This window comes from Calonectris borealis, chromosome 14 (genome assembly GCF_964195595.1).
Source record: "Calonectris borealis chromosome 14, bCalBor7.hap1.2, whole genome shotgun sequence".
Lineage (NCBI taxonomy): Eukaryota > Metazoa > Chordata > Aves > Procellariiformes > Procellariidae > Calonectris > Calonectris borealis.
In genome coordinates, this window is record NC_134325.1 from 8,926,014 (window position 1) to 8,938,164 (window position 12,151).

A 12,151-nucleotide genomic window follows, 5' to 3' on the forward strand; every position below is an offset into this window, starting at 1 on the left:
AAGTGGCACCACTTAATTTCTTCTTCAAGACTTAGGAAAAAAGGCTATTCACCATCTATTACAAGAAGTTAGCTGCGAAAAGAGTCTAGAAGGTTAAAAGATCAAGAACCACATAAACGCCCATGAAGATAGGGTATCAGATGAACAAAAAATTGCGCTGCTTTTTTGCCCACACTTTTTCCTTTACCTTCTGTTGCACTTGAAATGAAACGGCTGGCACCATCTCGGGTTTTAGAGGCCTGTATATACTGGCATAAAGCTATATAACAAATAAAAACAACACTGCATTACAAATTTCATACTGTCGACTGTAATTACGTAGCTAACACATACCAGTAGAAAACATACAAGTATTCTATACAGAATTAGCATGCATAATAGATAGTCTACTCTCCTAATATGCTTTTTATATATTTACCACTCTATACAAATTTCTTATTTCAGGTACATATTTCTTGAAGGAGATGATCAGTATGTACCAGAAGCACATAGTTCCTGTATACACAACCAGAATACTGATGCAGCAATAGGAATTAGTTGCTTGTTAAATGAAATTTTACCTGTTAAACTATAAATACTCCCAAAGAGCAGATGATGAAATAACCCCAAGGGCGAGACCATTTCAAGGCCTTTAGAGCTATATGAATTTAAGTGGCACGGTCCAACTTTTCACAGATGCTACCCATACGCTAGACTGGCTGATACAGTCTTGTTTACAAGCTCTCAAATTTCCTCTAGAGCAATGATTGTTCATTGTGATAGCACAGAACTTTCTGCAGTAAATCTGAATGTGTGTAGTTGCTTTAAAAAAAGTGCACAACTGCATATCTTAAAATAAGCTTAGCTATCTTACTAGAATGCAATTAGCTAAATGAGCATGCAGCTGTTGACAGCTGCACTAACAATAAGGCACAATTGCATGAAATCATATGTTTTAAATAAATCAAACTATTTCAGCAACACCTGCAAAAGAGAAAACACACTTCAACTCCTCACTTGTTTTCTTCACACAGCAATTACATGGCAACAGAAATTGATTCCAGTATTGGTTGGGTTTGTTCTGTACTTTTACAGTAATATTTAAAGTTCAATTTCTAAGCCAAATTAGAATCCTTATTTTGTACAAACATTTACTTCCACAAAGTAGCCATACACAGAGATAGTTATAACACTGCCTATAGACAATAAAGTACCTAAAAAACACATTACACCAAACAAAACTTCGTTTCCATGGTTAAACCATCACAAATGTTTAAGAAGTCCTTTAATAGTTGAGAAGTCGTGTAACTCTGGATTTTGTTTAAACTAAGTCTTAAATATTACCTCGAACAGGGAACTTATCTTGAATCAGGACCTAGGACAGGTCTCACAAGACGCAAAATATTCACATCTATTTTGCTAATCCTCTGGGTTTTAGCACTGAAATTAAAGGAGGGATTGTTTTTCCTGTTTGTCTGAAAAACCAACAGCTCAGCTGATTTTCATACAAAACCACTCAGCTAAATTATTTATTACTTCAATAATAAACAATACCACCATTGTTCAGAGAGAAAAAAATGTGCATTTGGGAAAATCTGAAACGCGTCTAGAGAGAGGGATAGTTAGGAAACAACAGAACACAACTTCACTGAAATATAACCATCTTGGGAAAGAGCAGAGTCAATGACAGAAAACATAACATATAGCATTTCTGCAATAGCTAAAAACAATCTCAAAAGATGAAAATAAGCATTTAAAGAAACTCCCAGAAAGAGAAAGAAAAATGGACATAATGCCACATCTCTATTTACTAGTACAAACACAGACTCAAGTAAAGACAGTCCTCTGTAAAAGAGGTTTTAAAAATAAGTCAGGAGATTTAACACACCTACTATTTTCTATATTTACATCTGTGCAGATGATGTAATGTCACCTTTTAGATAATTGAGGAAAAACCTCAGACATTTACTAAGCTGTTTTGTTCCTGTTTTTTTTTCTTCCACATACATATAAGAGAGAAAATATCTGAAGGCCAAATTTTCTCCTGAACTTGGAAACCACACATCACAATCACTGGGTTCACCTATGTGCAAGGTCATGCATATTCTGGAAATAAAATCTGTGACTTGAAGACCTTTTCATTAAGATGATTAATATTGCAAAATACATGGTGCCGCTCTTCCCTTCTGATAAAAAACAAAACAAAACAACAAAAAACAAAACCACCGAATGGATGCTTACATATTTTAAGAAGCTTTGCCCCATTTCCTCCCAAGAGACATTCTCTCACATTTCACACAATTAAATTTTTTAGACCTGAAGTTTGTCTATAATTTAATGAAAGTACTGAAATTGATTTCTGGAAGCCCACTGAGTCCTGATCCAGACAGAAACATAAGGCAACACTTACATGCCTTCCTGCAATTCATCAAACAATTTAGCTGCTGCACAGACACCGCTCTTGCCAGAGTGCCTCCATATTACGCTCCTTTCCTAGAGCCAGCCTGCTCTGATATCATATTTGTTGTGTTGACTTCCGCATGAGTGTGATGCTCATTTTCTCTTTCACGGCAGCAGAGTCTTCCATCTTTAGCTATCTCTTTTTGTAAGAGCCTTCACGCTTGTAACAGAGCAAACCACTGGACCTTCAGACTGGGCAATGCTGACTTCCAAAGACACTGACAGGGCAGGGGATCTCAAGTGACAGCTCACCAACAACATATGGAAGGTTCGACCCAGGAACAGAAATGGGATCTGTGCAACTCCAGGACACTGGCCACCCTGTTTTCTTGCCATTACAACTACTGAGAACCTGAGCACCAGCCAGTCCATCGCCTAGGCTCCCCCTTCACTTCTCCCACTAAGCAGCTAGTGGTTGTCACTAGATAGCCATCAACAGACAGGGAAAAAAAAAAAAATCCACAAACAATATTTGCGTATATCCAGAGTCAAAAAGCAATTAACCCTGAATTTCTAAATTTATGATCGGTTAGAAGCCTCAAACACAAACACCCTGCTCCAGCAAAATACCAATTGCAGCACATCTCCAGCAGGCAAAAATAACTCATGGTTTCAAGATCGATCTCTGTGTGAATTAGACATCTGATTAATTTAGTACTAATTGAAACGGTTTTGATAAAAACACTGAAGACAAGACCAGGTTTAACAAATGCACGCGACAAACCCATCAGCAAAAACGGACAAAGTTTTATTCTAGAACTGAGAAAATGAAGACGTAAGAGAAGGTAAACTGATAAAAACATGACATACCCCACAAGTTTCAGAGTGAGTACAAGTTCCCACACTTAATGACTATCAAAGGGCTGCTATCATCAGACCATGCTTTTCATAAGGATCCTCTCTTCTAGCAGACGTGATGGCTAGAAAGTACTTTCCTTATTGATCCGAGTTACAATAAAGCGGTCTTCAAACATGATTTCTCTATAAATAATTTCTTTCTTTTGTGCAAGTTCCATGTAAAAGGGATTTTTTTTTTCTTTAAACAGAACACAGCATTGCCTGCTGAAGACTAAGGTGGCCTTTCAAACATGTTTGATGATCCCCACATACACATTATCATTCAGCTGTTTGTCACAGCGTAGGAAAAGCTCTCAAAAATGAAGATGCAAACCACCCCACAGACTACAAACTTGCAACTAATTTGGATTTAAAACAGAAACAGTAATCAAATAGCTACTACTATAAGACTACTTGTAAGGAACTGTCATATAACATATAAAATCCAGAAACATAAAAAATTCCAGGAAAAAGGAAAAAAAAAACAGGAATACTTCAGGAAGTTTCAGGCCAACATGCTTCTCAACATCGAACCTTCAAAACAGTAAGAATCCCACTGTATTTTGTAATGTAAATAATATCACAGAAGTATAGAGAAACATCATTTCACTAGGCACTGTACAAATCCACAAACACCTGAATGAGACCTGGTGCTGCACCCAGCAGAGGAATGGCAGTGAAACAGAGAATCTCAGAATTTCTTTGTCATTGGAAAAAACACTATCTGTAGCATCCCACTCAAAATAGGATCAGTGAAATGACTTGGATTAAAAATAAATAAATAGGGAATGAAGAAGAGGTCAACAAAGATTAATATTTCACTAATCCAGTTTAGCCCACGCCCACACAAACAGCTTAATTAGCTTACAGGGATCCCCCAAAACAGGAAGGAAGCAAAGAGGAAACCACAGGCACAGAGGTTCTTAAACTGGTGCACTGAGGAAAACATGGGACTATAGTAGAGTTTTAATAATCTACATGGGTAACTGAATCCCTCCGGAGGCCCAGCTTGCCCACCTGCTGGCTCCTGCCATGCCGGGTAATAGGTTTCTCAACACCAGAACCACCATCTGGCTTTGGTAATGCCCCTTCCTTTCTCTCCCTTCTTTCACACTTCATCAACCCCCTAAGACTCCACCACAGAGTGGAAAAGGAGCAAAGATGCTACAGCAGTCAGTGACTTGGAAAGATTTTATCCATCTGAACTGTGGCAAACCAAGCTATTCCCACTGTTACACTATGTAGGCAGTCAGCCTCATTACAGTCCTATATTGCTCTCTCCTCATTTGTTACCACATAATTTAAAAAGACATGTATAGAAGACTTAAGTTCTTAGAGTAAGCTTGCTTATCAAAAGGGAGCCACCAGCTAGGCATAACCTCTGAAGCAGTCTCCTTGGCTGAGGGTTGTCCAGGTCGTCGAACGCTGCCGCTACCAAGGCTGCCGCTTGGCCAGCTCCTCCTGCGGCAGGAGAGCGCAGCTCCCAGCGCTCTCACTGGAGTGCCGTACACTCAGTACTGACCGGATTAAATCTCACGTAAGAGGCAGGTAATTCTCCAACCTCTCCCTCACATCTCTTCAGCAAACTGAACTTGATGGACTGTATTGCATGCATAAAGGAAACTACAGACCTGCTTAAGATGACCAAAGGGTTGAAACACATTACATTTAGTTGGAACATGCCATTAAAACCAGCCCCTTTTCACAGCTGCGTTGAAGCTCACGCCACTCCTCTAACAGCAAAATACAATTTGCAGTCTATGGAACCATAAGGCCTGACAGACTTCCAGTTCTAACATTATTTATACCACCTTAAATGATGCCGGCCTATGTGTCTGTAACTTGGACTTCCTAATTACAAGCACATTAGAACAGCTAATGCATACACTCCAAGCATCCTACGTTTGAACTAACAACTACACCTCATTTTATTGAGTGATATCAATGGATACCACTTTTCTACAAGATTATACAGAGGAAAAAAAAAAAGTTACAGAGACTAGAATGAACTAAAACACTCTTCAATTCAGTAACCTGCAAAACGCTATCTACCAAGCTTTCCCCCCTTCAAGGGGGAAAAAAAAGTGAATTCTGAAGGTCTAATTTTAGCTCTTTCCTGATTTACCCAGAGAAAAATCTGATTCACTGCATTCCGTATTCCTCTTCAAGAAAAGGAAAAAAAAAAAAAAAAGAAAAAAAAAAAGACTTTCCAACACAGTAATAAGAAAAATGGTTAGGTTGTATAATTTGCAGTTTCAATTACTTACGACCTCCCCCCTAATATATCAACAATTACAAGTTTCAACTGAGAAGTGGATTTATTGTAAGTGAAAAAGATGAAATTTCAAATTCTTAACAAAACAAAAGAGGAAGACAAGATCTTTTTAAAGGGCTGGAAATCCAGACTTAAACGCTACCACCGCAGACACACACCTCTCGCTCTATTCCCTTCCTTTTTTTGACTACGCCATTTGCAAAGTTCTGTTTACAACCTGAACCACGGGGGAGTGCAATTTATGGTTGCCATCACTATTATTAGGTGCATGTAACCATGCTAAGTAGTAACATATTTCCCGTCAAACCTTCATGTGTGGTCATGAAATAAGCTAGACCTGTACTGAAACTTCTTAACACATACACTGTAAATTCAGGCTATGCCTGCCAATCATATATGTCCTCTTAGGTAGCTTTTATCAACAGAAGCAACACATATCCAGCTAGATTGCTTGCAAATTCCTAACGCAAATTCCAAAGAAAACTTTTACATGATTGTAACAATTCGATTTTCCCGGCTGAGTAGTTTGTTTCTTTATAAGTATGCTTCTACCCCTAGATTTTTTTTTCCTCTTCAATACATCAGGCAATCACTCTTCTTTGTAACCCACACCCTGCCATGAAAAGTTTCCATTCATGTAATAAAGTTCTATCTAGTACTGAACAGTACTGTGTGGCTTAAGTTGTCCTTAATTAGAAAGGGCAAACCTGATCAAAAAAAACGCCAGGGATATTTTGCAAACAAAACTTTTTTAAATCGAATCACAGCCTTTTGTATATGCTGTCAATTCACCATTTGGGTTTAGTTTTTAGAAAGTGAGCACAGTGCCGCCACTCTAAAAATTATGCAAGACTAAGAACTGTACAGGAACTTCACCCTGCATACTAGCTAGAAAAAAGTCTTTGAGCAGCTATTTCAGAGGTAGAATATAGCTCAATTTTCCTTCTGTGACAATAAAGAGCAAGTCAGAAGAAGCTACCCTAGTTACCAGAGAAAGTGCCCGATAAAAGAACTGAATGGTCACACAGCACTGATTTTAAAGAATCGTTAATACTGCCACCTTCGTTTGTCCATCGAGTCCGCTGATCTGCTCAAAATAATTACAAAACAAAAGACATCCAGAAAGCTCTACTGATTCTGGTTAAATGGTTTGTTGCTTTCACCCTGCCAAGTAGCTTGCTTCTTTAAATTCTTGTGATACAGCCTGTTATTCATTCAATTCATTCAGTCTTGGTGTACATTTATTGTATACATGACATCTTCAAATAAAAAATATTAGATAGCATGCAATCAAAACATTAACTTTATATTTTCCACATAAGGACACCCTTACAGGAATCTTTTAGCATCAAGAGGCTGTATATGCAATTCTTGCTGCCACTAAATTGTATGTCTCAATGAAGTAAATATAAAACAGCTTCAACATGAAACAGCCATATTGCTGTAATTAAACAAATGAATAAGAACAATGAGAGTCTGTACCAGCAACAGAAACTATCAGCCATACACTTAGAGCAGCTTTCCTGTACTGTGCAGCACGTTGGAGAAACTGAACTCAGGATTCAGAAGACCCTATAGAACCCTATAACCACACCCTTTACCTCCGTACTTTCTACACCACAGTTCAAAGAATCTTGCAATGGTGGGAGTCATCCCAACTTCTGCAGGGTGGGGGCTTGAGACTGAGCTGACCATGACAGCCAAAGAGCAGAGGTTTTCCCAAGTGTGGGTTACAAGTCAGAAGTCAGTCAACAAGGGGATTTGAACAGTGCATGAATTATAAACATTATCCAGATACTGCAACAACATGCCTGTCAAAGGACATAACACATAGGAAAAAAGTCTGAATTGTTTCCAAAGATACAAGAATGGCAGCAGTCCACAACACATTTAGAATTAAATTAATCTAAAACCAGCAGCTAATGTCATAAACAGCAGTAGGATTCCCAGTTCAGCCAGCAATCATTCCCAGTACACACAATAACGCTATAGATATTAAGGTAAATAATTATGCTTACTAAACATAAAATTACTCCAGCTCTAAAATTCGTGGTCCAAGTCTAAATAAAAATAGTTGGCTGGCAAAACAGATAGTGTGCATACTTCTGGAATCCACACTGTAGAAAGGATGAACATATGGAGCAAATGAGAGCAATTTGCAGGGAGGGGAGCACTGCGAGGGGAAGAGGTGATATGTACACCGAGAGATTTGAGGACTTCTTGATTAGTCAAACTGACAGGTGACAAATAGATGATCTGGTTACATTGCAAAAGCAAATACAGGTGCTTAAGATGCATGTAGTCATGGAAAGACAGCCAAGCCAAGAACCAATATCTTAAAATCAAAGGCAAAAGAGTTGTTAAAAATAAGACTTGCCATATTTCCACTTGCCAATGGAAATGATGAAATATTCTATTTCCAAGTCTTAAGAGCAAAACTGGGATAATCAAACAAGTAACTAAATCATAAGGCCGTACCATACTAGATGTGAAATGAGATGGCAATCTGTTGATTCATTCTAGCCCTTAAAAAAACTGACAAGGAAAAAAAAAAAGGCAAAAACCCCAGATCTAGTCTTCTGGAGAGCAACATCATTCCAATTTTTCAGAAACCCATATTCTAATATTAAAGAAAAGTCATTTCAATATATAGCTAGAGAGCTATTAATATACTAATAATTAGCCAAAGTTTATTTTAAAAAACAAAACAAACAGTAAGTTTCTCTGATTCCTTCTTTAACAAATATTAAACCATACGTAACTGCAAAAAAAACCCACAACCCTTTACAATGTAGGATATAAACATCCAAAGTTTGGCAGACTAAGGTAAGAAATTCATTAAACAAGAATTCTGGAACAAAAACCATGATTCAAGAAAAGCTGCAGCTGCCAAATCTGTAAGCAAACAGCCACTCCATCAATGGACAAATGCCTTCAGATTATGACTTGTTTCCTTCCTTCCAGTTCCTCCTCCTTAAGCAGAACTGCACGTATTTCTCATTAGAGAGAACTCCCCCAGCAAACCTCTTCCTTGGATATACACAAAAAAGAATTACTCCCTTTTATCCTGAAACACATAAACCCTCTGTCCTGCACTTCTATCCCCCCTCCCCCCCATTGGCAAGACTATCAAGCATAGTGCAAGCTGAAGTGGTGGTGAGACCAGTTAATTTGTTACTGGAATTAGGATTTTTAACAGTTTTTAAAATGGATCAGGTTATCTGTATGAGAAAATCTTCAGGATGACATTCATTTTATTGCAGCACTGCTGTTTAAGCCACTGGAATCAGAGGTTTCATTCACTGTCTCTAGTGAATCAGGGGCTTCAACCACTCTCTCTAGCAGTTGTCATTCCGTTGGATTTGTAACAGTTCTACAACCTATGATTTTCACATCTGGGACTTCCTCTAAAAACTTCTTTGTGCAAGTTACTGTTCTACTTTCCCTGACAAAAGAGCTCAAAGGCAAAGGAATTCCACTGTCTGCCTTTCTAAAACAAAGGTGCAAATATGTGTTATGGACACACTGCCCTCTACCTCGGTATCTATCTTAGATGCAACTGAAGGGTATGTTGGGTAAGGTGCCATCCTTCATCTGTAGAAGTTAAAGGACTTTCTTTAGAGGAAGTAGAGAGAAAAGGAAGAAAATAACCAGTGATGAAAGGCTCTAGGGTTTTTTTGACTGTTTGTCATCTAGGGAACCCAAACTTGCTTGTAACAATCCCTTATTCCAATCCCATGGGAACACATTCCTTTCGGCATACAACATACATTTGAACGTTCAATGGACAATACAATTCTTCCTACTCCAGTCACTAAAAAGATCAGAAGGACAAGGAGACAAGGTAACCCCAATCTGTCGACTGCAAAAGATCCTGTTGTTTTCCCATTTTCTTTTGCATTCCAGAATTCAAAAATTGTAATGTTTCAAGAATTGTAACACAAAGAACCTCACTGTGAACTGAAATAAAAAACAAGAGTTCATTTCACTAACTGGATATTTAGTGTAAACTCCACTGGATACAAATAATCTCTTGACCATCCATTGCTTTGATAGCATAAATTCTTCCAAGACCTCTATGGCAAATGAAAATTTAGGAATTAATAGATATCCACTCATCAGTTAAGTTTCAGCATTCATCTAGTTGATAACAAAATATACTGCCACACGCACTCTGGAATAGTTTCAAATGCTGCAACAATGAATTTAAAGCACCACAGAAAAACAGCGGAGACATCTGCATTCTGTAATTGTAAGGTCAGGAAACCAAAAGCTTTTGTTTTTATTTTTCTGGTACAGTTTCAAGGAAGGCGGGAAGAGGTGGGGCAGGAAAGTGGCAAAAGAAACCATGAAGAATCTGAGACAGCTTTTTAAAAAACAAGCAAGAAAACCCCCCAAAAAGTCCTCAGCTTGCATCTTTAAAAGCACCCTAAACCTTTTTTAATTTTTTTTTTTTTTTTTTACTACTTTGCATGTAATACAGGAAAGTAGATGGACACAATGTATTTTAATCAAGACTGCCTGGCAGAAATTTTCAAGGAAATGTTCTTAAAAACAGAATTATTTTACTAAACAACTTTTCTGCTTTAGCCACAGCAAAAAGACTTACAGAAAGATATTTAGGTCTGTTTCCAACTAAACAACAGAAGCAGCACTCAAAATTACTATGACAGGCGTGTTCTCAGCCACAGGGGTTGGGGGGGCCGCCATTTCCATTACACAATAGATTTGAAATACACGCAACAGAAGACACTGAGAAAGGGAAAGTGTGGCTTATCTTCAGAATAGAACACAATTCTTTTACATGTACTAGAAAAATAAAACAGGAGTGGAGACAAACATATTTTAAGTATATTTAATATAGAAATCAGCTGTTCTCCTCATGCCCATCTAAGATTGGCAGACCCAGTGAGACTGCTTCAGGAAAGCCTGAGCAAAGAGAAGCACAGACCATCTCAGGCAACCCTCCTGAACCACCGTGGACCTCCTTTTACAGTGACATGTCCCATCCATCCAGTTAAATGTCCCTACTTTTTACGCTCCCCTTGCACCCCAACTCCAGCTCTTGAGGACTGACGGAAACACGTCTGTGTAAAAGCACAAGGACCAAATGTAATTGAAGCATCTGTCCAGTCCTTTAACCAAGTATTTGTATTCTTCTGGGATACCACTGAGGTTTTGCATCAAAGAGGAAAGCCATATTTTAAAATACACGTGAAGCCTTTCAAGCAGGTTCCAATGACTTACAGAGGTCAGCAACATACAAAAAGCTCAGCTATACAGCCATCTCAGGATACGAGTCCTGTCCAGTATGTTTCACTTTGTTATCTAACCTTTGAAGACCGTGTTTTGCAGTAACTTGCCTCAATAAGGTCTGTCCGCCCCACCGAAAAAAAACGCCCTGTAAGAAAGTCATCAAATTGCTTGATGGTTTTTTTCTATTTTTAGAATAGAAGTGATTTCTAATACCAGAAAATTAATCAGATGTTCTGACAGTTTGGTCAATGGATATGACAAACTGAAGTTTATCTTTGCTCTGACTATATCCTTTCTTATCATCTCACCAACCACTTCTCTCGAGCTTTCTTCCATTTACATGTACCATATCAAGCTTACCTTTCTTCTTCACAAGGCATGATTTATGTCTGGTAAAAAATAACGTTCTCAATATGAAAATCTGATTAGAACAGGAAGAACAAAGTCCAGTACTTTTATTCGGTCCTGAAAACACAAGTCACAGGTCCAAGTTAACCACTTGTAACTGCACATCACCCCTCTGTTCAAAGTCATAAACAAAGATGATGGCTCATGGTTCCATAGAACCAAGATTATGAGTTAAATCTCCTACCTGGTTGAGCTTGAGGAAAACAAAACATTATGTTATATATAGTTTTAACTGTGGAAGACTTTATATGAAGGAAAGGGAAAAAAAGACACACAAATAAAAAAAAAACAAATACCCCACAAATACACACCACACAAGTACTTCCTAGAGCAGACTTTGTCACCCACACATAATAGACTCAGGACTATTCATGGAATGAATTATCAAAAGAACCATCAATTCACCTCACTCAGTGGATACATCCAGATTCCTTCATTTTCCAAGCCGAGATTAGGCCCTGTTTATAAGGCCTCACCTGTGAAATGGCAGCCATTCTCAACGCTACTACCACATGCAAGGGCAGACCTCTACGTAGGGAAGGTTAGTTCATGGATCCTGAGCACACCTCCTGGGGAGACGTGAACACCGGGACATCTATCCAATGCTCACTGCCCGCGATGACCTTGCAGCATTAAAGCAACCTCACAGAGCATAAGTAACTTGCACCCTCTGGATCACAAACCCCTCAGAGGTCAGGTCACTGTTCTGCAGATCATTCACATGGATTTCAGTCTAAAGAACTTTTTGAATATAGCCCCCAGCGGAGCTGTGCTTCAGGGCACCCATGCCAATTTAATCAATGGCTGTGCATTACCAACCTCCTTCCTCACACCCAGCTGCGCTGGAACCTGCTGCGCTGAACCACGTCCAATAGGACTAGCTAGTCCTCATGCAAGGAAAGGAGGCAGGAACACACGACCGCAGTAAGGACAAGG

General features: G+C 38.6%; 1 protein-coding gene across 5 annotated transcripts in view; it reads right to left on the reverse strand.

The window, feature by feature from the left end:
• The window catches only part of DENND5A (DENN domain containing 5A), a 70,733-nt gene that overhangs the window by 50,462 nt on the left and 8,120 nt on the right, over positions 1 to 12,151 (reverse strand). For all 5 annotated transcript variants that reach the window (XR_012675740.1, XM_075163125.1, XM_075163124.1 and 2 more), the window contains exon 2: positions 188 to 259. Coding sequence is in view for 4 of the 5 variants with exons in the window: in XM_075163125.1 (XP_075019226.1) it covers positions 188 to 259 (72 nt within the window). In the remaining variant the exon portion in view is untranslated. The remainder of the gene's footprint in view (positions 1 to 187; positions 260 to 12,151) is intronic.